Below are 25,875 nucleotides of genomic sequence, written 5' to 3'. Positions count from 1 at the left end.
GGTAAGGGGTTTGGAATTCAAGGAGAAAGGTTGATCGGATAAAAGTTGCAGTCCAGTGATTTTTCTAGCATCCCTTCATCTGCTGACCAGCGGTAGTTCTCTCCCTGGAGAACAGTGGCTCAGAGACCATCTTGATCACTTGCAGTCCTCCCGGAGCACAGAGGTTGGATTGCTTGCCGGCCTCCTGGAGTCAGGGTAGGTCTGGTGATGCATTCCAGTTCCCGGAACCACAGCTTTCTACATGCGTTTATCACTCAGCCTATTAACTGTGTAACTTAAAGCTAAAACAATTTTTTTAAAGATTTTATTTTTAGAGAGAGGGGAAGGGAGGAAGAAAGAGAGGAAGAGAAACATTAATGTGTGATTGCCCTTCGTGCACCCCCCACTGGGGACCTGGCCAGCAACCGAGGCATGTGCCCTGACTGGGAATCAAACTGGTGACCCTTTGGTTTGCAGGCCGGCACTCAACCACTGAGCCACACCAGCCAGGGCTAAAAATAAATATGTTTTTTTTAAAAAAGGTTACATCTGTGCCTTCTCAGGTTTTGAGTGTAAATTATAGTTAACATGACCCCCAGAGACTCCTGGAAGCATCTGAGGTATGATGGGTGAGACCAGGAGAAAGGTAGTTTAGACCTGGATGTCTGGAGAGGTTTTTGTTGGTGTTGGCCTTGATAGGTATGTTGGTGACACAGGAGCATGCTGAGCAGGGGTCCTTCAAGGGTCCAAGCTGATGTCCTGTGCCCTATAGACCGTAGAAAACCCCCCACCCCCCACCATAGGCATTTTTGTGAACCAGGCCAGTCTCTGGGTCCTTCCTTGGGCAGCTGTCTCCCTCCCCCATTGCCTTCAGCCTGAGCCCATTGTTTGGCTTTCTGTGGACCCTCCAAAGTGAAGTGGGGAGAGTGCTTGTTCCACTCAGTAATAACTGCTTTGCTTTACCCAACAGGAGAGGACACCAATGCCTAGAGAGTGTAGGCCATGGGCCCTGCCCAGTGGTGGGGTCTCCAGGAGGGAAGAGATGGGAAAGATCCGTCTAAGGCTGCTGGGGAGGGAATGGGGGCAGGGAGCAGGCCCAGGGCTAGATGTTGCCTGTGCAGGCATTTCCTTGGCCTGCAGGGAAGCCTTTAGAAAGTAGGATGCAGTTCCTCAGGTGAGCCACAAGGTGGCCCCTGCGTGCCCAGCAGTTCCCAGGAGGAGGAGAGCTAGCTCAGAGCCCAGAAAGCGGCGTGGAATGGGTAGCAACTGCCAGGGTCCCCAGCCTTTAACTCTGGTATCTGGTTATCACAGTCCACACTAGTAGATATTGATGAGGACTTTCTTTACATTTGTGTTTATTTAAAGTTGGAAGTGCTGTTTTTGCATTCTTCTTTGGCCTTTGTGGTCTTTTCTTTTGTCAAACTTCTCTCTGGATATTGTCCATGCATCTCTTGACAGGTCCGGTGTCCCATGAGCAGAAACTGTCACAAAGCTTGGAAATTGCCTTGACATCAACCCTTGGCTCCTTGCCCTCCTTCACAGCACGACTGACCAGGGGACAGCTCCAGCACGAGGGCATAAGAGAGACCAGCGCTTCCTGGCAGGCAGTCACAGGGTCAGGTAAAGTGGGTCCCGCCCACCTCCTTGGAGCCCTTGAGTGGGACGCTGGGCCACCCTCTGGGGCTCTCCAGACCTTTATGCCCAGCTGCTTGGCTCCAACACCCAGGCCCGGGGGGGAACCAGTCTCTCTCCTTTTTCAGGGGGAGCAGAGGGGCTGCCTGTGAAGTCTGTCTTCAGAAGAAAGGCTTTATTTAGTAATTCTGTAGACTTAGGGCTTGGTTCCCCTACTGTGGGTTTTTGGGTTTTTGTTTTTTTTGGATAAGATCTAATGTTAATTGTTCCGTCCTGAGGACTTTTGTTTTTCCTATGTAGTTTATTTTTCTCATCTAGTCTGTCTCCCATCTGACATCTGGGGCCCTTTATGTACGTGTGAAGTTTAGGTTGAGTATGTCATCTTCATCTCTTCCTGTTAACATTTTCTTAGGCTTAGAGAAGAACAGTGGTAGCTTACTGAGCCAGTGTTTTCCTAAAATGAACTTGGGAGCACGCTGGATGATGGAAGCGACTGGGATGCAAAGGGAGAGGACCCGACTGGAAAGCTGGGGCATCCTCGCCAGGATGGAGCCTGTCAGAGCTAACGATAAGGCACACACTGCTTCTCCCGCCTCTGCAGAACCGGGCCCCCCTCTGGTCTGGGGCACAGGCCATCTCTTCTTCTCCGTCCCCACCTCTTTGTCTCTGATTGTCTCTGTCCTGGCCATTCCCAAGAACTTGTCTAAGTGACCAGCGATTTCCATGACCATAAATACGGTGGTCATGGGGGCTCTGATGTGACTGACCAGCCCCTCCTTCCTGAAACACCTTCTCTCTTGGCCTTCCAGGTGTTACACTCTTTTTCTCCCCATTTTCAGTGGTCCCTCAGCAATTGCCTTTGCCACCTCTTCTCTCTCATACTATGGTCCTGGACCCTCTTCTCTCTGTTCCCGTTGTCACCCAAAATGAGAGTTCACTTGGCCAGTGACTGCCCGTGTCTACCCGTAGCTCCCACTTCTTGGAACTCAGACCCCCACCTCCCTGACAGCTGCCCGGCACCTCCGTGTGGAAAGCTCATGGGTATCCAGAGTGAACTCTCTAACTCAGAACTGGTGCAGAGGCCCAGCCCCACCCCCCACCCCCATCACACCACTGAGGGTGAGAGCAGCATCTTCTTCTGTTCATTCCGGCCTCTAGCAGGCAGGTCATCCTTAGTTTTCCTCCAGTGTCCTCACATTAACGTTCTGTTCGTCATCGCATCTTGTTCCTACTCTGCCAGCACAGACCTCAGAGAGGTCCTCCGCTCCACTGCCCTTCCGTCTGCGCTCCCCAGACTCCTGGAGCAGCCCCTGCTGTTCCCTAACGGCCACGCTTTCCTTACCGTGGCCCTCATCCTCACAGGAGCCAGAGACCTTACACTGTAAGCTAGGTCATGGTCCTCCACTTCTTGGAATTGCCCCGTTGCATCCCATTGCATTTGGAATAAAAGCGAAACTCCTGTTGCCTGTGAGGTCCTGCAGCTCCAGCCCTGCCCTCCCTCCTCTGCCATCTCGTCTGGAGCCACACTGTCACATGTCACACCTCTGCATCTTTCTTCTTTAATGGGCCAGCCATTCTTTGTGCTTGCTGCCCCTTTCGCTCTTTGCATGGCTGGCTCCCTTTCATTCTTAACGGCTCTTCCCCAGGAGGCCGTCCTTGCCCTCTCCAGAGGGGTGCAGATTGGAAGAGGAAAAGCAGCCTCATTAGGCAAGGGCCCCCAGAGAAGGAAGAGCAGGTGCAGCTTGGGAGGGGGCTGGACCTGCCCACCATGGCCCTCATTCAGGAGGCCCTTTGGGAAGTGTGGGCGGAGAGGGAGCTGGCAGCCCAGGAAGGGGATTGACAGCTGGGGAGGGGAGCTGCCGGGCCGCAGGGCTAAAGAGAAGCAGGCCCAGGCTCTGCTGCAGGTCTGCTCAGCCAGGCCTCAGCCCTGCCCCCAGTGACCACCCTATACCCTTGGCCCGCCCCACCCTGATACGCCAGGCCATTTTCCGCTCTTCCTTTTCTTGTCACATTGCACCTTTCTTATAATTTATCAGGGTCACCAGGGTGAGCCTGTGCCTTGCTCTGGCCTTGGGAGCCTGTCCCAGAGGAAAGTACCTCTTGTTGAGAGACTGGGAGGAAGGGCCCAGTGCTCTCCATCTGCCTTCAGAAACCAGCTGTTTCTGAGCAGTCATGGGAGCACTGAGATTTGATGATGGAGAGGAGGCTTTTCAGGTTTCCAGGCTCCCTGGTACCTCTGCTCCCAGCTGGACCAGAGGTGGCCTGGGGAGGGACGCAGCTGGCTGAGGCAGGGTGGAGGGTGGGGCAGCTCCTGTCCCACTCCAGGCGTGAGCCCTGCCTCCAGGATGGAGCCTGGACAGGGGCAGCTTTCCCTAACTCGGGCCTCTTCGCTTTCCTCCCTGATTTACCAGAGCAGCCTGGGAGCATCCTGGGCCCCGAGTGTGCCTCCTGCAAACGAGTCTTTTCTTCCTACTTCCGAAAGGAGCCCGTGTACCAGCTTCCCTGTGGCCACCTCCTCTGCCGGCCCTGCCTGGGTGAGAAGCAGCACTGCCTGCCCGTGGCGTGCGCAGCCTGCCAGCAGCCGTTCACCAGCCAGGACGTGCTGCGGGTCCACCTCTGAGGGACTGGGCCTGGACCCGAGGAGACCCGTTGTTGGGAGGAGCAGAAGTGGGGGTCCTAGCCCCCTGAGTTCTGGCCAGGTCCCAGCCACGGAGGGGCCTCTTCTTTCCCAAGGGCTTTGCCTTTATTGCCTCCCACAGTGCAGCACAGCCGGGAGTGAGGGTGAGGGAGGGGCACTCCACTCCGGCTCTAGTGGCAACAGGATCACAAAGCCATAGTTTGGGCCGGGAGGGGTGGGGGAGATGTCCCTGCCCTCCTGTCCCTCCTTGCCACCCCACCCCAGGCCTGCCAGAGCCAGCCCCACCCTGCTGAGGGCCCCCAAGTTACCCGCATAACCCTGCACCCCGAGTCTGTAGGGTGTGTGTGTGGAGCACGGTGGACTGCGGCTCCGGGTCCGAGAGAGAGCCTCTGCCTTCAGTGTCGCCCCAGGGGGCCCTGGCGGGGGTCTGCGCAGCGAATGACTAAGACCCTGCTGGCAAGCCTTAATAAAGCTATGGTTGACGTCTGCTGTGGACTCCTGGTGGATTGCCTCTGCATGTCGTCATACGCCTGTCCCCCAGCTGCACCCATTCAAAGTGGGACTGTCGCAGGGCAGCCGTCAGCAGTCACTGCAGCCCCATCAGGCTGGACCTCGGGTCAGATGTGCTGTGTCAGGGTCTGCAGGAGGGTGTGCGTGGGGGCTCAGGAGAGCACCCTCCTTGGCTGGCAGCACAGGCCTTTTCTGCCTGGGGCCCATTTCAGGAGAACTGCTTGTTTGTAAGCTGCATTTTTTTTTTCATTCAAAATTTAGTTTTATGGAGTCCCAGAGGGAAAATAATGTGTTCTCACAATTGTTTACCGTGTGGAATGGATTCTAATCACTAGAAGAACGTTAATGAGAAACTACACCATGCTTTTCCCTCTTACCTTCTGAGCATGTCGGGGAAAGAGCGCCCAGAGAGGCTTCATATTTTATCTCTGAGATTCCATCACAGGCCCCTGCGGACAGGCTGCGGGGACCCTCTAGCTCCCCAGGGCTCTGAGCTGCCTGCTCTCCCTCCCCCACAGGCCTGCTGCCTTGCGCAGGGGGAGGTCCCTCAGGATGGAAGCTGGTGTTCTCTCTCCCCACACGGGGCAGAGAGAACTGCAGTCCTTACCCTGAATTATTAAAAATTCACCTTCTTGGACTGCAGTCCACACCCAAGAATTTAGAGATCGGGGGCTGGGGTTCAGGAATCTGTGTTTTGAAGAGTCCCTAGGGGATGTGTAAGTCCCAAAGGTGGCTGCGCCCTTCCCTCTGCCTCTGGGTGACGCTTCCCTTTGATGCAGCCTTACAGGAGACTTAACGGTCTGCACTGGGGCGCTTTCCTCTCGGCTGATGAGGCTCCCATGTGCCCTTGGCTTTAGATGTCTGGGGCATTCCAGATTCTTGCCTGAACCTCCCTGCGTGCTTATATGTTCTAGGAAAAGCCCAGCATTTGTAGAAGAATCACGGGTGGAGTGGGGAGGATTCCTAGCTTCATCCTGTCATGGCATCAGGGTGACAGCCTGGTCCCCCAGCAGGTCCATGGCCTCAGGGAGCCCTTCCCTCTGGGGGCTGTCCTGTTCGCCCCACCCCTGGGAGCCAGAGGAGCCACCAGTATGGGGTCAGCATAAAGCATGCCCAGATGAGGGTGGAGCTGCCTTCCCTCCTGTGGGGGGCCTGGTGATCTGCATTTCGAATAGGTTCCTGCTTCCTAGGTGTTGTTCGTGGGAAACCAGACATGAGAGCCACCAGAGTGGACAGTGCCTGCTCTCTGACCAGGTGGAGCCACAGCTCCTCCTTGGAGATCCATCCTTCCTTAGCTCATTGTAAAAGGCCCCCAGAAGGAAGTGGTTGTTGGCACCACCCTTGCTGGAAACACGCCGAGCACTGCTGGGCTCAGTTTCTCTTCCCTAGAAAATGGGAATGACCTTTCTCTTGGTGCCCAGTGAGGTTCAGAGACAGTTTATTTCTCACTGGAGCCCGGAGCCAGGCACAAAGCAGTGGACACACGGATTCCACTGACGGAGACTCAGGACTACAGCCTTGACGTAGTCAAGGGGGCACTGCTCCCTCGCCCCACCACAGGTTTGTGGAACACCTGTCTCTTCCCCTGTCCTGCGTTGTTTACTCATCACAAAGCCTGTTTGGGGCACGCAGCCCTGGGCCCTCCACGAGCAGGAGGCTGGCTGTGGCACCCGAGGCTTTCGGAGGCAGGGCCCTGGTGCTCATCTCCAAGGTGCGGGGCCGGGGAGACCTTGTCTGTATCCTAGCCACCCTCTCTGGTGGGCAGAGGCCCCAGTCCTTGACCACTGTCTGTCCTCATTAGCAGGGGCTGTACCGCACTCACTCATGCACTCTGCTGTCGCTCTCCAGCCTGGGGCAGGCGGGAGGGAGGGTGGGCGGGAGAGCGGCTCAGAAGAAGTCCTGGAGGTAGAAGACGTAGAAGAACCAAGTTGCCAGGAAGAAGATGAGCAGCTGCTCGGTGCTCACAGAGTATTCCGCCTCCTGGCAGTCAGGCAGCAGGGCCCTACCGCACCTGGGCCCTGGGGATGGTGGGCCACCCCCATACCTTCCCTGCTTCCTCCTGTGGGTCTCCACCTTGAGGCTGCTCAGCTGCTAGGTGCTTTCTCATTCCCGAGGAACCAGCCCTCTACCACCTGGGCTGCCGTAAGTAGGTCTGCAGACAAAGAGACCTGCCCCTGGAGGAAACAGCCTGCCAGGCCCTGCTCACCTCCTGCCTGCGGTATTGTGATGCCGGGCTGGCAGCCATTGTGAGGGCCCCCGGGTGGGGTGGGGCTGCCTCAGGCTGGCCCCCTCCTGCAGAGCTGGCCCCTATGCCCTCTCTCAGCTTCCTGCCCTGCCCTCTCCTCAGCCTGCTCTCCCAGGTCTAGGAAGGGGAATGGCTGGGTTGGGAATTAGCCAAAGGTGCGCTATTCCACATAGTAACCTTATGTGGCCTCATATGACTATTTAAATTAGTTAAAATAAAAACCTCAGTTCCTGAGGCATACCAGCCACATGTGCTAGTGGCTATTCTATTGGACGGCGCAGATATAAGATATGTCCATGGGTGTGGCTCTGGGTTGGGCGTTGTTCCCCAAAGCGAAAGGTCACCAGATTGATCGTGGGTCGGGGCACAGGCCTGGGTTGTGGGTTCGTCCCCCGTCAGGGTGCATATGAGAGGCAACTGATTGATGTTTCTCTCCCTTCCTCTCTCCCCCTCTAAATAAATAAGTTAATTAATTAATTAATAGTTCTGTTGGACAGTGCTGGGCTGAAGTAGGAACTTAGTGAGACGGACCCTTGGTGTCCCCTTGGCTCTCGTGAACCTGAGTGCTGACAGAGGCCATCACCCCAGCCCACCTTACGGTAACTCTCTCACAGAGAGGTGCCATGGCCCGCAGGGGTGACAAGGTCTCCAGGGCGGCACAGGGATGAGGTTAGAGAGGCAGCCTTGGCGGTTGGTATCTTTTTTCATCACGGTTTCTGCCAATAGCAAGATGATGCTACCCACCCATCGCCGTGCTAGAGACAACCACACACACAACTTGGATCTTTTCCAACATTGTATTATAAGGGAAAGTGTGTGTGTGGGGGGGGCGGTTTCTGGTGCCTGCCAGTTCTCTTAACATGGGCCCTTCGTTATTTTGGCGTGTACTTGAAAATGATCCTTATAATAAAAATTATAAATAAAATTATTGTATTATAAATAAAAAGTATAAAGGTCATTTTGCAAAACAAACCAAAATAATGAGGAATACCCTGAAAATGAAGAACAGTTTGGGTTGGGGGTAGAACTAACTCATGAATACACAGACCAGCGGGACAGTTGAAAACTCAGGGGCGACTGCACATGGAAACACAGTGTGCTACACCAGCAGCACTGGCGATGAGCAAGGGCCGGGTGGGCCTTTCAGTAAGTGCTGCTGGAGTCACTGGGGGAGTGAAACCCTCTAAGAACCAGAAGAAAGTGTAAAATAAGGGAATTCCTAGGAGTGAGGAAAACATCCCTCCTTCAAAATCCAGATACACTAGTAAAAGATATAAATTTGACTATGTACAAATTAAAAACAAAAACCTCTATGTTGATAGGGAAAAGGCACCATTAGCAAAGTAAGTACATACATTACTAGCTGGGAAGTGTATTTGTAAATTGTTTTGCGGCAGTTAACATCCCTAATATGAAAAAGATGCACAAAGTGCACTTGGCCTTTTGAACAGGTCAGAAGGAGCTCAGCCTTGCTCATGATATGACGAAATAAAAACCCTGAGATCCCAAGTCAGGCCACAGTCTGCTGGTGAGGCCGCAGACTAGCAGGTGCTGTCATATGCTGCTGGGAATGCGGAGGGCGCATCTTTTGTGACAATATCTAGCGAGGCGGCAAGTGCATGTACTCTGACCCGGCCTCCCACTTACAGGATTCTAGCCCAAAGATTCCCTGGCAAGAATGTGAAGAGAACAGTTCTGGCCCTACCAGCCAGCAGCCAATACGGCCGGGCTGGCCCTCTGGGGGCTGAGGAGCCACGGCGGCCCTCTGTGGGGAGGTCAGCTGCGCCCAGAGAGGGTGCGGGAACAGGTGGTTCACATACACGTGACTCTGCCTCTATTATCAGGGAGATTACTGAGACTTAGAAGACCATCCCTGTGTTAAAAAACCTTTGCATTCAAAAGGGTTTTTTAAGTTTTTATGTATTGAGCACACTGTCCCAGCCATTGTGCTATGTGAAATGTTATCTTTTTAAAAAATTATATAGTTTATTGATTATGCTACTACTCTTGTCCCAATTTCTCTGTCTTTGCCCCCCTTCACCTGGTACACCCCTGCCCTTCATCAGTCCTTCCCCTTAGTTCATGTCCAAGGATTATGCATATAAGTTATTTGTCTTCTCCATTTCCTGTACTATTCTTAACAACAACCCCCCCATCTATTTTGTACCTACCAATTATGCTTCTTAATCCCTGCACCTTTCCCCCATCCCCCTCCACCTAATACCCTCCAAATGATCTCCATATCTATGATTCTGATCCTGTTCTGACTGTTTGCTTAGTTTTTTGTTTTTAATTTTATTTATTTTTTATTTTTTAGAGAGGGGAAGGAAGAGAGAAAGAGAGAAACATCAATGTGTGGTTGCCTCTCACACTTCCCCCACAGGGGACTGGGCCCACAACCCAGGCATGTGCCCTAGACTGGGAATTGAATCAGCGACCCTTTGGTTTGCAGGCTGGCACTCAACCACTGAGCCACACGCCAGGGCAGTTTGTTTTTTTAGATTCAGTTGCTAATAGTTGTAAATTTGTTGCCATTTTAATGTTCACAGTTTTAATCTTCCTCTTTTTCTTAAATGAATCCCTTTAACATTTTATGTAATAATGGCTTGGTGATGGTGAACTCCTTTAGCTTTACCTTGTCTGGGAAGCACTCTATCTGCTCTTCCATTCTAAATGATAGCTTTGCTGGGTAGAGTAATCTGAGTTATAGGTCCTTGCTTTTCATCACTTTGAATACTTCTTACCAGTCCTTTCTTGCCTGCAAGGTTTCTTTTGAAAAATCAGCTGATAGTCTTATGGGAACTCCTTTGTAGGTAACTGTCTCCTTTTCTCTTGCTACTTTCAGATTCTCTTTTTAACCTTTAGCATTTTTTTTAGATTTTATTTATTTAGTTTTAGAGAGAGGGGAAGGGAGGGAGAAAGAGGGAGAGAAATATCCATGTGTGGTTGCCTCTCATGCGTGCCCTCTACTGAGGGCCTGGCCTGCAACCTAGGCATCTGCCCTGACTGGGAATCGAACCAGCAACTCTTTGGTTCATAGCCCATGCTCAATCCACTGAGCTACACCAGCCAGGGCAACCTTTGGTGTTTTGGTTATGATGTGTTTTGATGTGGTCCTCCTTGGGTCCAACTTGTTTGAGACTCTCAGTGCTTCCTGGACTTTTATGTCTATTTCCTTCGCCAAATTAGGGAAGTTTTCTTTCATTATTTTTTCAAATAAGTTTTCAATTTCTTGCTCTTCCTCTTTTCCATCTGACATCCCTATGATTTGGATATTGGTACATTTGGAGATTATGTACCTAGCTTATACTGTCCTAGTTTTTAAAAAATTCTTATTTCTTCTTGCTGTTCTGGTTGAATGTCTATTTCTTCCTTATGTTCCAAGTCATTGATTTGAATCCCAGCTTCCTCTCCTTCACTGCTGGGTCCCTGTAGATTTTTCTTTATTTCTCTTTGCGTAACCTTCATTTCGTCCTTTATGTTGTTGCTGCACTCAATGAGTTTTTTGAGCATCCTGATCACCAGTGTTTTGAACTCTGCATCTGAAATGTTGGTTAACTCTGTTTCGTTTAGTTCTTTTTTCTGGAGTTTTGTTCTGTTCTTTCATCTGGTCCATATTTCTTTGTCTCCTCAATTTAGCAGCTTCCCTGTGTTTCTTCCTGTGTATTAGGTAGGGCTGCTTTGACTCCCTGTCTTAGTAGTGTAGCCTATTGTAGAAAAAGCACATGTAAGTTGTGTGGGGCGGAGCCAGGGCGTGGCAACCCTATTCACTGCTTTCTGGCTTTGTGCTGGGGAGGAGTCTGAGAGGGGACAGTGCTGCCGCCTACCTGGCTTCTGGAGGTTTGCTTGGCACTTTCTCAATATCCAGTCACTTCACCCACGCCCTGCATGTGACTGGTGGCCTCCCTGCTGCTGCCGTGGTGCTGAGTCCCAGAGTGGGTGGGTTCTAAGACTGTGCAGCCTCATTAAGCAGAGTCTCCTGAAAATTTGGCAGTTTCTTTTGCTGCCCCAACCCCCACTGGATTTTATGGGGATTTATCTTCCCAATGCTGGAACCGGGGGCTGTGTGGTCTGGCCTAGGGCTTGGATCACTTGCTCCCAAGGTATCCCTCCGTATTTTTATCCACCACACGTGAGTGTGGGACTGCCCATCCCGCCACTGCTGCCTCTCCGTGCCACACTGGGTCTCCTCACCTCTCTGCCCGTCCCTGTGTCTCCACACTCGATGCCCATCTGGATGAATGTGGCTTCTTTAACTCCTTGGTTGTTGGACATCCATACAGTTCAATTTTCTGACAGTTCTGGGTGCTATTTGTTCTGAGGTTTAGTTATAATTCTCTCCATGGTTTCATGAGGAGGTGAAGCCTGTCTACCTATGCCTCCACCTTGACCAGAAATGCTGAAATATATATCATCTTTAATCCTCATAGCTCTTGGAGGAAGGAAGAAGCTGAGTCTCAGCTGCGTGAAAAGCTCATCTGACTGACTCCAAGGCCACCAGCTCTTAGCTCCTGAGGGGCTCTGTAGGAGCAGAGGCTGGCAAAGAGCTGTCTTAAGTAGCCCCTATAGGGGTAGCCTGGATATTGTCACCACAGGGCCTGTAAGGATCCCTCTGTGGAGCCAAGACCTTGTGCAGGGCACAGGGGCGCCAACAGCACTGAGCTTGTGGGAGATCACCCATCCCCACGATCTACAGGAACCTGTCCACTGGGGTCCAAGCTCACCATACAACCCAGAACCAGAGGCACAAAAAATCTAATTATGGAATAACTCGTGACTAAGCTTTTGAAAATTCAATGATATACACCTCTAGGCACAAATATAAAAGATGTTCCCTTAATAAAGGTTCAGCAGAGTTAACTTCTTGTGAATAGATATTAATCCTGGTTGAAATGTCAATGGAAAAGTACCCGTGATGTGCAGTTACTGCAAGAGGAGGGTATGGGAGGGAGCAGGTGCAGAGGGGCCCCATTGCGGTGGCCTTGGGCAGGCTCCAGCCAGAGGCATTGGATGCCAGGATCCTACCAGGTGTGGCTGCCTTACTGCAGAGTGACCCCAGCAGTGTGATGGGTTGGCTGAGAGAGATGCAGTTTGAAAGAAAAGTTGGATGTTGGGAAACAGTAACCAAATGAGCCCAGTGTGGTCCTGGTGGGGTGGGATGATGTGAAGGATGGACAGACTGGGGACAGTCCCAGGACGGGTGTCAGGAAGCAGAGGCAAGACTAGGGAGGAGGGGTGCTGTCAACACTCTAAACCAATAGGGAGAGCTGGGTTTGGACAGAGGGGGTAGAGAATCGGGGTGGGGGAGACAGGGACATGATTCCTGATACCCTCCCCTTGGGCCCAGGGCCCAGACATCCACTGTGACTCAGCTGATGAAATGCAACTCCATGGCTCATTAATCAGGAAGCCTGTAATTAGCCTGTCTCAGAGACCAGGATCCCCCAGAGAGCGCCCCTCTCACCTGCCTTCCTCTCCCTCCCACCCAAAGCATGAGATCAGGCTGGGGGGAGCGAGCCCCTGGGAGCAAGGAGGGGCCAGAAGCATGAACACCAGGGGAAATGAGATGCTGAGACACGCATTTATGCATGAGATGGCCTTGGTAAATTGACCTTCTATAATGAGATGACGGAAATGATGGAAAGCGCCTCAAACCTTAAAAGTTTCCTCACTGAAAAACCCGGGGGGCCAGCTGGGGCGCAGCCTGCCTGCAACTGTGGAGTTTGGTCTGTACAAAACCGTGCAGTTCGGTCTGAGTGATTTGGAGCAAAAGAAACACAGAGGCAAGAACCAACGTGCCATGTCACACTGCGGTGTCACTTGGCGACACTTAAAATTCCCCTTCTATCCTCCCATCTACCCCTGACTTTCCTGCAGCTCTCCCGCACCTCTTGCAGAGCTCCTTGGAACAATCTGTCCCCAGACTTAGTCTTTCCTTCTGACTTCATACCACTGTGACTATTAAAGAATCAGTTGCCAGTTATTTGACTCTCATCCCATCCAAAAGGGCTCTCTGTTCCCTCTCTGGACTCTGGATGGGCTCGTTTGTGGTGGCTTAGACACGTGGAGGGTGGCAGCAGTGACCCTATGTGATTTCTGAGGCTGTCGTAGAATGCCACGTGACTTCTGACTCACTTCCTGGAACTCGCAAGAAGTCCAGCCACCCCACCAAACTGCGAAAAGCCACACAGAGAGGCCCCGGGTGGGCAGGAGCTCTCGATGGCAGTCCCGGCTGAGCCCAGCTTTCGGGTCATCCCAGCCCAGGTGCCTGGGCATGTGAGTGAGAAGTCTCCAGATGATTCCAGCCCCTGGCCGTTCACTCTTACCCGCATAGGCCCCAGACATTGTGGAGCAGAGAAAAGGCGTCCTTGCCGTGCTCTGTTCGGACTCCTGACCTTCAGAATCATAATGAGCCGGTGGTGGTTCTGAGCGCTGCGTTTTGAAGTTGTTTGTTACCCAGCAAGTAGTAACTAGAACAACCGTCAAATCCTCAATGACTCCTACAGAGGGGCCTCGACTGGGAGGGCGAAGCCAGAATCCTCTTAGCAGAGAGGGGGAGGGGCCTGGAAGTGTTTCTGGGCTGATACTTTTGTGTCCGAAGAAACGTCTGGCTGCGGGCAGTCACCACCCGCAGAGAGACCGAGGCCCATCGGAGCTGGCCAGCGTGCTGACTCCTTTACCCAAGACCCAGTGCAGGGCCCATTGCAGGGTCCTGGGGACACAGTGACGAGAGAAAATCCGTTCCTAGTGCAGAGGGACAGGGGAGCATAAATAAGTCAGTTCTGGGTCAGCCACATCGACCTGCAGGAAGAAAATGGGGCTCTGGTTCTGATTTCAGAAAAATCATAGAGGGTTTTTTGGGGGGCATTTAGCTCCACCACACCCATTGTCCCCTTAAAATATCACCCTGACTTTCTTTTAAGGCACTGTCGTTTCTCCACTGGCTACAATCTGAGGGAGCTTTGTTCAGATGCTTGGTGGGTGGCACGTGAGCCCAGCTAAGCCAAATAGACAGCCCCCCTTGGAGTCTGGACACAGGGACGAGGCCGATGGCACTGGAAGCCATCCCCAGATGGACGCTCTCGATTCTGCCCGTTGTGCCCCAGATGCCGTGGGTACTGGTTGCTAATGGCTTATGGCTAGCCTGTCGCCGGAGACTTGCCCTCAGCTTATGGGAGCCACCTCACCAAGAAAATGCCTAAGGGGGGGGGGTCTTTCCCCAACCTCTTTGATCAGTGACTGAGTAATACGCAAATATATACATACACGTATAAATTAACCTTCTCGCCTCTCAGTAAGGTGACTCTGTGGTGCCTGTGGGCTCAGGCTGAGGCTAGAGTCCAGCTGAAACCCCATCTTTACCTGGCTTCTTCCCCGTCCGTCCAGCTCCCCTCACTCCTGAGAGCCTCCCTCATGAATCGAGGGTGCAGGAGGCTGGATCTCAGGCACTGCTCTGGGGGTCTGACACATCCTTCCCGTGAAACTCCGTGGGGTCCTGTTCCGCGGCCCTCCAGGACCACAGTTTCCAGCCTGTTCTCTAGCCTTCCCTTCCCTTTCGGGCTCTCAGCGGTCTTCTACTAAATTCCTCCTGCTCAGATTTTCCAGCACGGGGCACAGAACCAGGAGGAGGGGGCTGATAACAGGCTCTCAAGTACATGGAGGTTGTGTGGGATCATCCAGGAGGGGCTGGGAAGCAGTGAAACTCATGTTCATCTTCTGGTTTGGACCCCTGTCTGTGGCGGGTGGGAATGAAGCAGCTGAGTCGCTGCAGCCGCGTGCCTCCGAGGGCCTGGCGCTGGAAGACTCAAGGACCAGTAATGCCTAAGACCCAGGCAAGACGGGCCCTGGTCCCCTGCCTTAGAGGGCCTGCTCTGGCCCTCCTTGGGGTGAGGCCAGGCAATAGCCTGCCCAGAACCTGTAGCCTGTGGGCTGTGGCACGGAGCACCTCGCCTAACTTTCCCACGACTCTTTCTGCGGCTGGAAGAGTCCTCTCTCCTAGGTTTGTGCCCAAGCTGGACCACACCTCAGTGTGCGGAAGTGCCTTCACGGTGGGAAGTGGAGGTGGTGTGTGAGGTGCACAGGTCAAGCCTAAACCTGCAGCCTGGAATGCCCAGGTCCCTTGGAATTTGGAACAGAACAAAGCTGTAGGGAAAGGCCAGCTCCTCCCAGCTGCCGAGTTCTACTGCAGAACTCCCAAGAGCATGAGAACCCAACCCTGAATCTGGGCTTCAGGTCGTCACGAACGTGCATTTGTCAGGGCAGGAGGGGAGAACATGTTTTATTTAATGTTTTGTTAGCTTGACTGACAACTTCTAAACATGCGGTCAGATTTTCCGCCAGGGGCCACAAAAGGTAAGGCCAATACTTTAGAAAACTTTTTTTTATTATGGAACATTTCACACATATACAAAAATACAGATTAGTTGAATACACTCTCATTAACCATCACCCAGTTCCAACAATTCCTACTTCATGGCTAGTCTCATTTCTTCTGTACTGACCCTCACCCAGTTTGCCCCTCTGTTGTTATGAAGCAAGTTAGGGCACTGGATTAACCATTTTTAGCACATGATGGTGGGCACTCCCGGAGTGTCCTTTTCTCAGGAAAATGACAAATCACAGCCTGGGGAACCCATCAGAGCCTGGGAAGACACAGGGGCGGCGACCCCCTTCTGGGCTGCCCTGACACTAGGGTGCTAGGTCGGGGTCCTGCTCCGGCTCTTTGCTACCTATGGCTCTTTGGGAAATTTGCTTAACCCCTTTGTGCCTCAGTTTCCACATCAATAAAATGGTGGTAAACACATCTCATGACATTGTTACCTGACTTACAGTGTATGTGCTGAGAATGCACTGTCAGCATGCTATGAATGTCAGCTATTCGACATCCTCTCTGTACATTTTCCCTCCTTGGTGCAGAAGATGGATAGGTCTTGGAAAATAAGAGGATTTTTCTTTTTGTTTTCTGAGAAAAACTAACACCAAGAAAATGTTTTTTCCCCCCTAAGATTTTATTTATTTATTTTCAGACAGAGCAGAACGGAGGAAGAAAGAGAGGGAGAGAAACATCAATGTGTGGTTGCCTCTCGTGCACCCCCTACTGGGGATCTGGTCCACAACCCAGGCATGTGCCCTGACTGGGAATGGAACCAGTGACCCTTTGGTTCGCAGGCTGGAGCTCAATCCACTGAGCCACACCAACTAGGGCTGAAAATGTTTTAATTAAACTATAGAAGCAATGGTTATAGTACAGAATATTCATGAGAAAAAAGATACACCATATTTTAAGTACTTACAAAGTTACAAGCCATTTGCTTCCTTAACATTTTTTGTATTTTAAAGATGATCATTTTTACCACTTGGTGGAGTGGGGGTAGGGGAAAAAGACGTATTTATCATCAGCTGGATGTGCTCACTGTGTGCGTCGTTATTTACACGCAAGGCCTGGGTGACCGGAAATGCAGTCCTCAGGCATTAATAAACTGGGCAGCCATTTGTTTCTGCACAACAAAAAAACGTCTTTAGAGAGGATGTTTCTAAATTGAACCTGGAGGCATCTACGGATACCGCTTCCAGATACAGGCTTCCCTTTGGAGAAATCAGCACAGTCCCTGGGCTTCATATGCGCTGCTGACCTCAGGTGGGGGCGGGGGGTGGTGGGGATGTTTTTCTTTCCTCCATCAGGAGATACAGAACATGTAGTTGTCAAAGGGAAGGTGTGTAGAGCTTTAATAGTAATGAGCAGTGAGGGGTCTTAAAAACAAGGTGGACCTAAAATATTAACAACAGTATAAAAGATGATGAAAGTGAAGGAATTCCGTGTTAAAACTTTATAAGGAATTCATCTTGTTCTGGAGGACAGACATATAAATTTACCTCAGATATAATTTGGTTAAACTGCTGAGGTAAATTTGAAGGTAATTTACTAGGAGACAGGAAAGCAGGAAAAGGAAGTGAGGGCACTGGAGTAACTAGAGACACAGAGGCTGCATCTGTGTGGACGAGTCCAAGCAGATCATCGACCATCACAGACAGAAACAGTGAGCTTGTCTTGTTAAAACAGGAACACTCAGGTCAGATAAACAAAATTAGATTCTGCCATGTACAGTTTCTTTCTTCTTTCTTTCTTTCTTTCTTTCTTTCTTTCTTTCTTTCTTTCTTTCTTTCTTTTATTTACTTATTCTTAGAGAGAGGGAAAGAGAGGGAGAGAGGAGGGAAACATTGATGTGATATAGAAACATCCATCGGTTGCCTCTTGTATGTGCCCCAACTGACCAGGGAACCTACAACCCAGGTATGTGCCCTGACCGGGAATCAAACTGCTAACCTTTGCTTTGTGGGGTGAATGCCCAACCAACTGAGCCACACCAGTCAGAGCGCACCATGTACTGTTTCAACAGAGACATAAATAAAGCACAGAGACACTGAAAGGTGAATAACAAAAGATTTTTTAAAAGGGAATAAATGCAGCAATATTAATATTAGCTAAGTAGATTCAAGGCGAAAATATTAAGCATAAAGAGAGAGTTTATTTGATGATAACTGGAATTACCCATCAAGAGCACATACAATCAGAAACCTGTATGCACCAAGCAACATACCTTCAAAGTAGCAGAGAAGCCCACGCCCACAGTGAGAGGCAGAGAAGGCGTGCACTTCATCAGCTAGTTCTTGAACAACGCAATTATGTCTCCAGGACTGATGTGACGCCACCAAACACGTGAAATCACCAAACAGGACTGCCCACGTAGCCACAGTGCGAATCTCAGCACTTCCAAAGAACCAATAGAGCACGGACCACATTTTCTAGCTACAAAAATATTAAAGATCAGTAATAAAATAACACTCATGCATATGGTGAATAAAAACAGCAAAACAAAGCAAAAACCCAGCATTCATTTAAACAATTAAATGGGAAAACGATAAATCACTATGGACATCACAAAATGTTTAGAACCAAATGACAATGAGGGGAATACAAATCAAAACTGTCGAAACAAAGAAAGTTTTATAGCCTTAAAATGTACATATTTTAAAAAGAGGCCCTGGTTGGTGTGGCTCAGTGGGTTGAGAGCCAGCCTGTGAACCGAAAGGTCACCGGTTCGATTCCTGGTCAGGGCACATGCCTGGGTTGCAGGCCAGGACCCCCCACCCCCGGTTGGGGATGTGTGAGAGGCAGCCAATCAAGTGCCTATCTCACACTGATGTTTCTCTCCTTCTCTTTCTCCATCCCTTCCCCTTTCTCTAGAAGTAAATAAATAAAATATTTTTTAAAAGGAGAAAGATAAAATATACATATTTAAAAAGAAGAAAGGTTGAAAATTTATGAGTCAAGCATAAGACTCGAGAAGTCGAAGAAGTACAGCGTCAAGTCAAAGAAAGCAGATAAAATGGCGTAGCAAAGACAAGGGCATAAACTGATGAAACAATCTGTGGGGCTTCAATAAAATCAAAGGTCATTGCTTTGAAAAATCAAATAAAAGATATCAAGAGAGAAGCCCTGTGTCACTGGCCAGGAAAATAAGTTTGGGGCTTGAGGGCACCTATGTGGCTGTAATAATCATGGGGAAATGGACAGGAGTGGGGGTCGGCAGCCCAGACAAGCAGACCCCATGGACGTGCTGAAATGCCTGGGCCTGGTCCAGAGGGCAGCGGGGAGTCAGGAGAGTTTAGGACAAGGAAGTGCTGTGATCAGTCTAAGACACAGAAGCAGGGGAGAGCCCAGGCTCTGGAGGTGCCCCTGCAGGGGCTGAGACCAGGTGTGTGTCTCAGGCCAATGGCCTGGGAAACCAGGTGAAGGCTGGGGGCACGGGAAGTGGCAGGAACTGGGGACTGAGAGTTCCTGGCCCCGTAGCTCTGTTACTGCCAGGCTGAGCGAGCCTGGACGGGCCACCGATCTGCTGTGTGCCACAGGGTCCTCCCACGTAGAGTTGTCTGTGGGATCTACAGGCCTTGCCAGCCTGGGGCCTGCGACAAACACTGGCTGCTGAAGTGGCAGCTGCTCCTCCCTCTTCCTCGCCAAGAGAAACAGAACCCCCTTTTGGCAGGGGTCTGTGATCTCCCCCGGCCCTGGGGGTGAACCTCAGGGGGCCCCACACCTGGGACGCGAAGCCAGGTTCTCGCCCAGACTGGAGAGCGTGGGTGTGGAGACCCTGGGCCCGTTCCTCCTCCCACAGGCCCGGAGGAGGGGGCCCATTTTGGCCTATCAGTTGTCCCGAGGAGAGATACTCAGTCATGGGGAAGGTGCCAGGAGGGGGCAAGGGAGGCCCAGGGTGACGCCCCTGAATGTGGAACCAGGCTGGGACCATCAGCCCCTAATCCTGAAGCCTAGTGGGTTACAAATGCCCTCCGGGAGGGGCACTGGCAGTGGGCGGGGAAGGGCTCTGACCCTGGGGCCTGTTGGGATCCCGGCTCTGCTGTTCATTCCTTGTGTGTCCTGGGCAAGTCCCTCCACCCGACTGTCCCTGAGTCTCCTGTCTGCAAATGGGATGAAAGAATTCTTCCTTCTTCTCCCGGCTTTATACTGACTGGAGGAGGAAATGTACTGAACTGGCTGGGGTGCGGGCACCCACAGTCAGTGCAAACTGCGAAGTCTGCGTTGTTGCCCTGAGTTCAACACGCCGGACGGCCCGTTCATCCTGGGGGCTGTCACACACACACTCACTCACACTCACATGCACGCTGGGATCCTGCTCCTTCACACCTTTGCACACACGAGCTGTTGATCCTGCCAGGTGTGCCACACTGCGCCCCTCTTCCCGGAACTCCCCATTCAGCCTGGGGTCCCCAAACTGCAGCCAGCCCCTATTGAAATTACACCTGGAGGACTTCACTGCGCGGTGGCCTCCCCGTGCCCCTCGCCCGCGGGGCCCCTGGCGCAGGCCAGCGCGCTCTCCGAGCTCCAAGAGCTCCTGACCCCCAGGACGCCGGGACCCACGTGCCCAGCAGAGCGGCCGCCCCGCGCCCATTTCTCGGCCGAGAGCGGCCGCCTCGCCGAGGACGCCGCTGTGGCGACAAGTGTGGTGGACGCCGCGCTCCCGACCCCCAGCAGTCAGGGCACAGCTCTGCCCGGTCCCGGGCTCACAGGCGCTGCAGGCGAGGGGCGGGCCCCCAGCAAACTCGTCTAGTCTGAGCTCCACCGCGGCCGCCGCAGCCCGCCCTTCGGGTCCGCGGGGCCCACAGGCTGGCTGTCTCTGCCCTGACGCTCGCTCTGCTCCCCGCGCGCAGCGGCATCTCTTGCTCTTTTGTGTCGCGGCTTCGCGGAAGATGGGATGTGAGCATCCCGCGGCTAGTCCCCAGCGCAGCACAGGGAGCGAGGTCTGCCCTCGGGGCAGCAGCCGCTCGTCCCCTCGGGCACACCGGAGCGGTCTCCTGGGACCTGGAGCTGGAACTGAGTCCCCAGGCGTGTATCCGCCCGTACAGACGACGTGCAGGCTTTTGTTATGCAAAAGAGTCTGTCAAAACACTTTTTCTTATAAGTTTGCTTTTTATATATTTTTTCTTTAGCAATAAGAGTTTGTATGAAGTCTTTTTATTTCTGATTTCTTTCAAGCTTCATGTAACCCCATCTAGAGATCTGATAAAGATCCACATTTAGCTCCCTCGACTTAAGATGTGAGGTTTTTTCTTTCTTACTCTGGGTACAGATCCAACTGAGTTTCATACCTGTCCAGCTAAGACCCAGCATTTTTCTTTTCTCTAAACAATTTTTATTTAGCCCTGGCTGGTGTGGCTCAGCGGATTGAGGGCTGGCCTGGGAGCCAAAGTGTGGCGGGTTCGATTCCCAGTCTTCAGCACATGCCTGCGCTGCGGGCCAGGTCCCCAGGAGGGGGCGCACAAAAAGCAACCACACACTGATGTTTCTCTCCCTCCCCTTCTCCCTCCCACTCGCTAGAAGTAAATAAATAAAATCTTTAAAAGAAAAAGTTTTTATTTATTAGTTCTTTTGAGAGAGAAACATCGTTTTGTTGTTCCACTTCTTTACAAATTCATTGGTTGTTCTGTGTCTGTGCCCCGACCCGGGGACCGACTCTGTGTGTGCTCACTCACGTAGAAGCCTGCTAGTGCATTACGCAAAGACAGAACATAGACATGACCTCTGAATTTGGCAACATGGAGGGAATTTATGACCTTGATCACAGGAGATTCAGTAGATTGGTTTGGGCACCAGCATGAATGGAGAGCGTTGAAAACAAAAGATTGGCTTCTAAAAATGGCAGATGAACCACAATGGAAAACATAGGCAATCCTCAACTCCAGGGAATATAAAAAGTTGCTCAGTGAAGAAAAGGTCATCATAATATACCACATGGATTAGCTGGGAGGCATATTTGGGCCTAACTCATAATGCTGGCCTAGCCACTGTGTCATCCTTAGAGCAAGAACACTGGATGCGGAGGGGATGTGTGGGAGGAGAGAAAGGGAAGACCGGAAAGAACTGAATCCTCCTTTTCGAAGTGATGGGTGACTCAAGATCCTGAGCTGAGTGAGGTGTAGGAGCCTTGAGGACGGAGGTGTGAAAAAGTAGCTTTGGGAAGGGAACATGTGAGGGGATTGTAGAAGGGGGTGCAGGGCTACTGAGAGGGCCCGTGTGGCATGTGAGGGCACATATTTCCAACGCAGCCAGTCTGCACAGTAATGAGACTTTTCTCAGCTCCAGCAGGTTCCAAGAAGGTGGTGTTGGAGGTAGCAGGCCCTCCAGTAACTGTGCAGAGGTGGTGTTCCCTTGCTTCCAGGGGCTCCGGTGTGGGCAGCAAGTCTTAGAATGATGAGGCTGGTAGATGTGACTGGTCTGCCCCAAGGCCTGAGCTCTGCAGTTAGTGTAGCCCCGCCCACTTTTAGAGGGTAACTCCGGCCTGAAGTTCCAAGAGGGCCAGGTGCTGGGTGTAGGCACCAACCCACAGAGACTCAGGACGGCCACAGTTCAGAACAATCCTCGTTCCAGGGCAGGAATAATTGAGAATGTTCCTCCTGGGTTATCTGGAAAAATCTCTTCAGCTGTCAATAAGAATAGCGACATTGATGATACTATACACATAATTAATGGTACGCAGGTGCAGGCCCTCTTCTAAAGCTCGTACATGTTCCAGCGTTTCAGTCCTCACCGAGCCCTGTGAGGTGGGCGCCGGTGTCCACCCAACTTCACACGGGAGGAGAGCGAGGCTCGGACGGGAACGTGACCTGCTCAGGTCATGATGTTTCCCGCCATAGTGGTCGGATTGCAAAAGGCCAGGGGGCTCCAGTGTCCTCATGGCCCCTAAGGAGATGTCCCTGCAAAGCTTGACATCGGATTCTGAGCGAGGAAGGCCCCTCCCTGGGACACTGGCCCCTCCTCGTGGCACTTAGTGGGGAGGAGGCAGCCCTGTCCCCCGGAGCTTCTTTGCAGGACACTTGAGAGGAGGCCCAGAGCCTGGGGGCTTGAGGAGCTGGGACCAGAAGCTAGCTACTCTGGTGGCCCAGAAGCTCCCTCCTCTGGCTGGGTCTGTTTGGCTATGTCTCCTCCACTCCTTTGCTTCCAAAGCACCTGTGCACCCATCTGCAACCCAGTCATGGATGTTACTGGTCCCCATGAATAGGGTCCTGGTAAGGGTAGCAATTGGGGCAGGCTGGCTGTCAGATCCCATGGGGCTCTCCCCATCCTCTGACCCTCACTGGGTCCCCCACCCCCATGTTCCTGCTTGGGAGGGGAGAGATGGTCACATGTCAAGAAGCTGCCTCCAAGGCCCCTGCTTTCTGAGTGTCTGAACCCCGTTCTGGGTGGGTACACGGGAAGAGAGCATCTCCAGCTTCCACAGGAGCCTGGCCCACCCGCTGTGGGAATGGCCCCAGTACCAGTCCCTGGCCTCCATGACTGTGGCGGCCCGGTCCACAGGTTACAGACAGCTGTCTCCTTTCTCGGTGCAGCCAGTACACAGACTGCCTTTGACTTCACCTTGATTGTGTGCTGGTCTTGGTCACTTGTCCTCTCATAGTGCCCGCCCTCCTGATGGGGTCCTGCAGACCTGCAGCCCCCTTTATACCATTTCTGGGCCAGACAGAGCCCTGTTCCTGACACACTAACCCTTTGGGTTCCTCTCACCCCTTCACAGGGGGCTACATGGGGAGATAGGGCCCATAGGCCTCTGAAAGTTTGGAGATAGTCCCAAGAGACCCCATCTCTCCCTCGCCCCAAGTCCTGAGAGCTGCAATGGCAGCCTCAGCACCTGCCACAGCGTGGCCACACTGCTGCCAGTGACAGTAGTGAGGCCAGCAGCCCTCCCCCACCATCCCCTGCACAGTCAGGCACACGTGTGTCCCCAGGCGCCTGAATCACTGCTGACGGCTTGGGACCCGGTGGCCATGGACTCCTGGGGAGCCATTGGGGAGGGGGTGGTGGTGGCCACGTCACCTCAGAGGAAACACCTGTGGCCATAAATAGGCAGCCAGAGCGGCAGCACAGCACAGCCCACAGAGCAGCACCACACACTGTGCCCACCTGTGTGTGCCAGGATGCCCGAGGCCATGCTGCCCGCCTGCTTCCTCGGCCTGCTGGCCTTCACCTCTGCCTGCTACTTCCAGAACTGCCCGAGGGGCGGAAAGAGAGACCTGTTTGACCTGGAGCTGAGACAGGTAAGACCATTGCCCATCTCACGGCTGCTGGGAAGGGCAGAGCCCCAGAGCTGGCACCACATGCAGGGGCTGGGAAAGAGGGGTGCCCTGGGACAGACGGGCTTCAGGGCAGTGCCATGCAGAGGGAGCCAGGCTTGGGGTGCATGGGCTGAGGGGCCTGGGCTGCCAGGCAGGCGAGGACAGGCTGAAAGGCTTCCTGGATACTGTTCCAACCCACACAGGGATGCAGTGAGAAGGGTGTCCCCAGGAACTGGGCTTGGGGTTGGGTCAGGGAGAGCTGGGCAGTCAGCCCTCCTGTGTGCCCATGAGGGCCTCTCAGCCAGCAATGGCTCTGTCCTTCCCAGCACCTGAGGCCTTCCCCACCCAGCTCCCAGCCTCTCCTAGACAGAGGCCTCGGCCTCCACACAGATACTGGCCATTGCCTGAGCTCACCTGGGTGGCAGATGCTACCTGAGCATCCCCTAAGGAAGTTCTGCCAGGCATCTAGCCCAGTTCTCTCCTGCTGCATGTCCTGTGTTTCCCCACTCTTCTGTTTTCATTAGAGCTGAAGGAAATCTAGCCACCATGCTCAATGCCAATTCTGCTCAGGTACAGGAGCTCAGTTCTGAGCTGTTGCATAAACTAAAGTGGGTAGGCCAGCAGACTACAGGTGGCCCTTGGCTCTGTTTGGTGCCTTTGGAGCCTGGGTCACCCAGGGTCCTCCTGATCTAGGACTCAGGCCCCAGCCACCTACCTGGTGAGTGCATAGGCAGGTGGGCAGAGGTCCAGGTGGGGTGGCAGATGAAGGCCAGAGAGGGGACAGGAAATGGGAGGAAGGGGCTGGAGGTGTGGGGAGGGGGCAGGGGACTGTCTGCATGGGGGTGACCTAGAGACCAAGCTTGAGTAATGGGGGCAGGAGAGATGGGTCTGCATTTCAGAGACAGTGCTGGGCAGCTGAGAGAGGGGTGCACACCACGGAGGCCCACAGTTGAGGAGGAAGGTCCTCCATGCTGCAGCCCCCAGGGGAGACCCTCACCTCTGATGGGGTGGGGTGGGTGTGTGGGGGAGGACGCTCAGTAGGACACTGAGAGTCAGTCTGAGTCTCCTGTCAATCAAGGGAGGTTAGTAGCTGTGGGCTCTGCTCCTTTGACCCCCTTTGGGGCCAAGGTAGCTCCAGGGCGACCCGGAAACTCGGGTCCTTGCCGGGCCTCCCCACACACTGGGGCTCTGACCGCCAGCCCCAGCTCAGGCCTGGACCGGCTCACCCCTTCCTTCCCCAGTGTCTCCCCTGCGGCCCCGGGGGCAAGGGGCGCTGCTTCGGGCCCAGCATCTGCTGCGGGGTCGAGCTGGGCTGCTTCCTGGGCACGGCCGAGGCGCTGCGCTGCCAGGAGGAGACCTACCTGCCGTCGCCCTGCCAGTCGGGCCAGAAGCCGTGCGGAAACGGGGGCTCCTGCGCCGCCAACGGCATCTGCTGCGATGAAGGTGCGCGGCCCCCGAGGTTGGGGGCGGGCGGTGTGGTCCTGGGACGGCCCGGGGGTCCTGCGGGTGGGTGTGACCCTGGGGTGTGGGCGGGCGGGTGGGGAGATCTGGGTCCGGTCCCGGGAGCCGCAGGCGCGATCAGCCCCTTGTCCCCCCAGAGAGCTGCGCCTACGAGCCCGAGTGCCGGGACGGCGTCGGCTTCCACCGCCGCGCGCGCTCCATCGACCAGAACAATGCGACCCAGCTGGACGGACCAACCGGGGCCTTGCTGCTGCGGCTGGTGCAACTGGCGCGGGCACCCGAGCCCGCCCCACCCGGCCTCCACTGAGCCCCTGCCTGCCCCAGTCCACCCCACTTGTCAAGCTCCAAAAATAAACTTTTAAAATGCACTGGTTGATGTCTGTCTCTGTCTCTTCAAATGGGGAGGGGAGAGGTCGGGAGCGGGAGAAAAACTGCCTGCAGCACACACACCTGCCCCATCTGTTCCTGGACCCCAAGTTGTAGACGGATCCACCCAAGAGAAGGCACAGACACCCTAAGAAAAGCAATCCTGGGCCAGCAGAGTTGCTGGGACTGGGACAGGGCACCTGGGGGTGGGAGTGTGGGGGCCAAGGCCCAGAGTCAGCCTGCACAGTGGGGTGGGGTCCTCAGGCAGAGGGACAGGAGCGAAGGGGGCAGGTGGGTGGAAGACATCCGTGGACAAGGCAGGGAGAGATGTAGAGACAGAGACAGAGAGAGACAGAGGGAGAGACAGAGAGAGAGCAGGCAGACACCAAGAGTGACAGAGAGAGGGGCAGAAGGGACAAAC

The 25,875-nt window shown here is 53.4% G+C and overlaps 2 protein-coding genes across 6 annotated transcripts in view; both read left to right on the top strand.

Moving 5' to 3' along the window:
* Positions 1-4,732, top strand: part of UBOX5 (U-box domain containing 5) — a 31,803-nt gene extending 27,071 nt beyond the window's left edge. For 4 of the 5 annotated variants that reach the window (XM_045833006.1, XM_045833005.1, XM_045833008.1 and 1 more), the window contains 2 exons: positions 1,438-1,599; positions 4,023-4,732. In XM_045833006.1, the coding sequence (XP_045688962.1) occupies positions 1,438-1,599; positions 4,023-4,231 (371 nt within the window). In that variant the 3' untranslated portion in view covers positions 4,232-4,732. The remainder of the gene's footprint in view (positions 1-1,437; positions 1,600-4,022) is intronic. The other variant, XM_045833009.1, reaches the window with a different exon arrangement.
* Positions 4,733-23,489: 18,757 nt separating this feature from the next.
* Positions 23,490-25,395, top strand: LOC123815197 (neurophysin 2-like). Its single transcript, XM_045833418.1, has 3 exons — positions 23,490-23,609; positions 24,869-25,070; positions 25,226-25,395. Exons 1-3 carry the CDS (start codon positions 23,490-23,492, stop codon positions 25,393-25,395), a joined length of 492 nt encoding a protein of 163 aa, XP_045689374.1.
* Positions 25,396-25,875: the final 480 nt, after the last annotated feature.

Source organism: Phyllostomus hastatus, unplaced genomic scaffold, assembly GCF_019186645.2.
Source record: "Phyllostomus hastatus isolate PE091 unplaced genomic scaffold, TTU_PhHast_1.1 phas_contig_17, whole genome shotgun sequence".
Classification (NCBI taxonomy): Eukaryota; Metazoa; Chordata; class Mammalia; order Chiroptera; family Phyllostomidae; genus Phyllostomus; species Phyllostomus hastatus.
The sequence above is the reverse complement of the archived record's forward strand: the minus strand, read 5'-3'. Positions and strand labels throughout refer to the sequence as shown.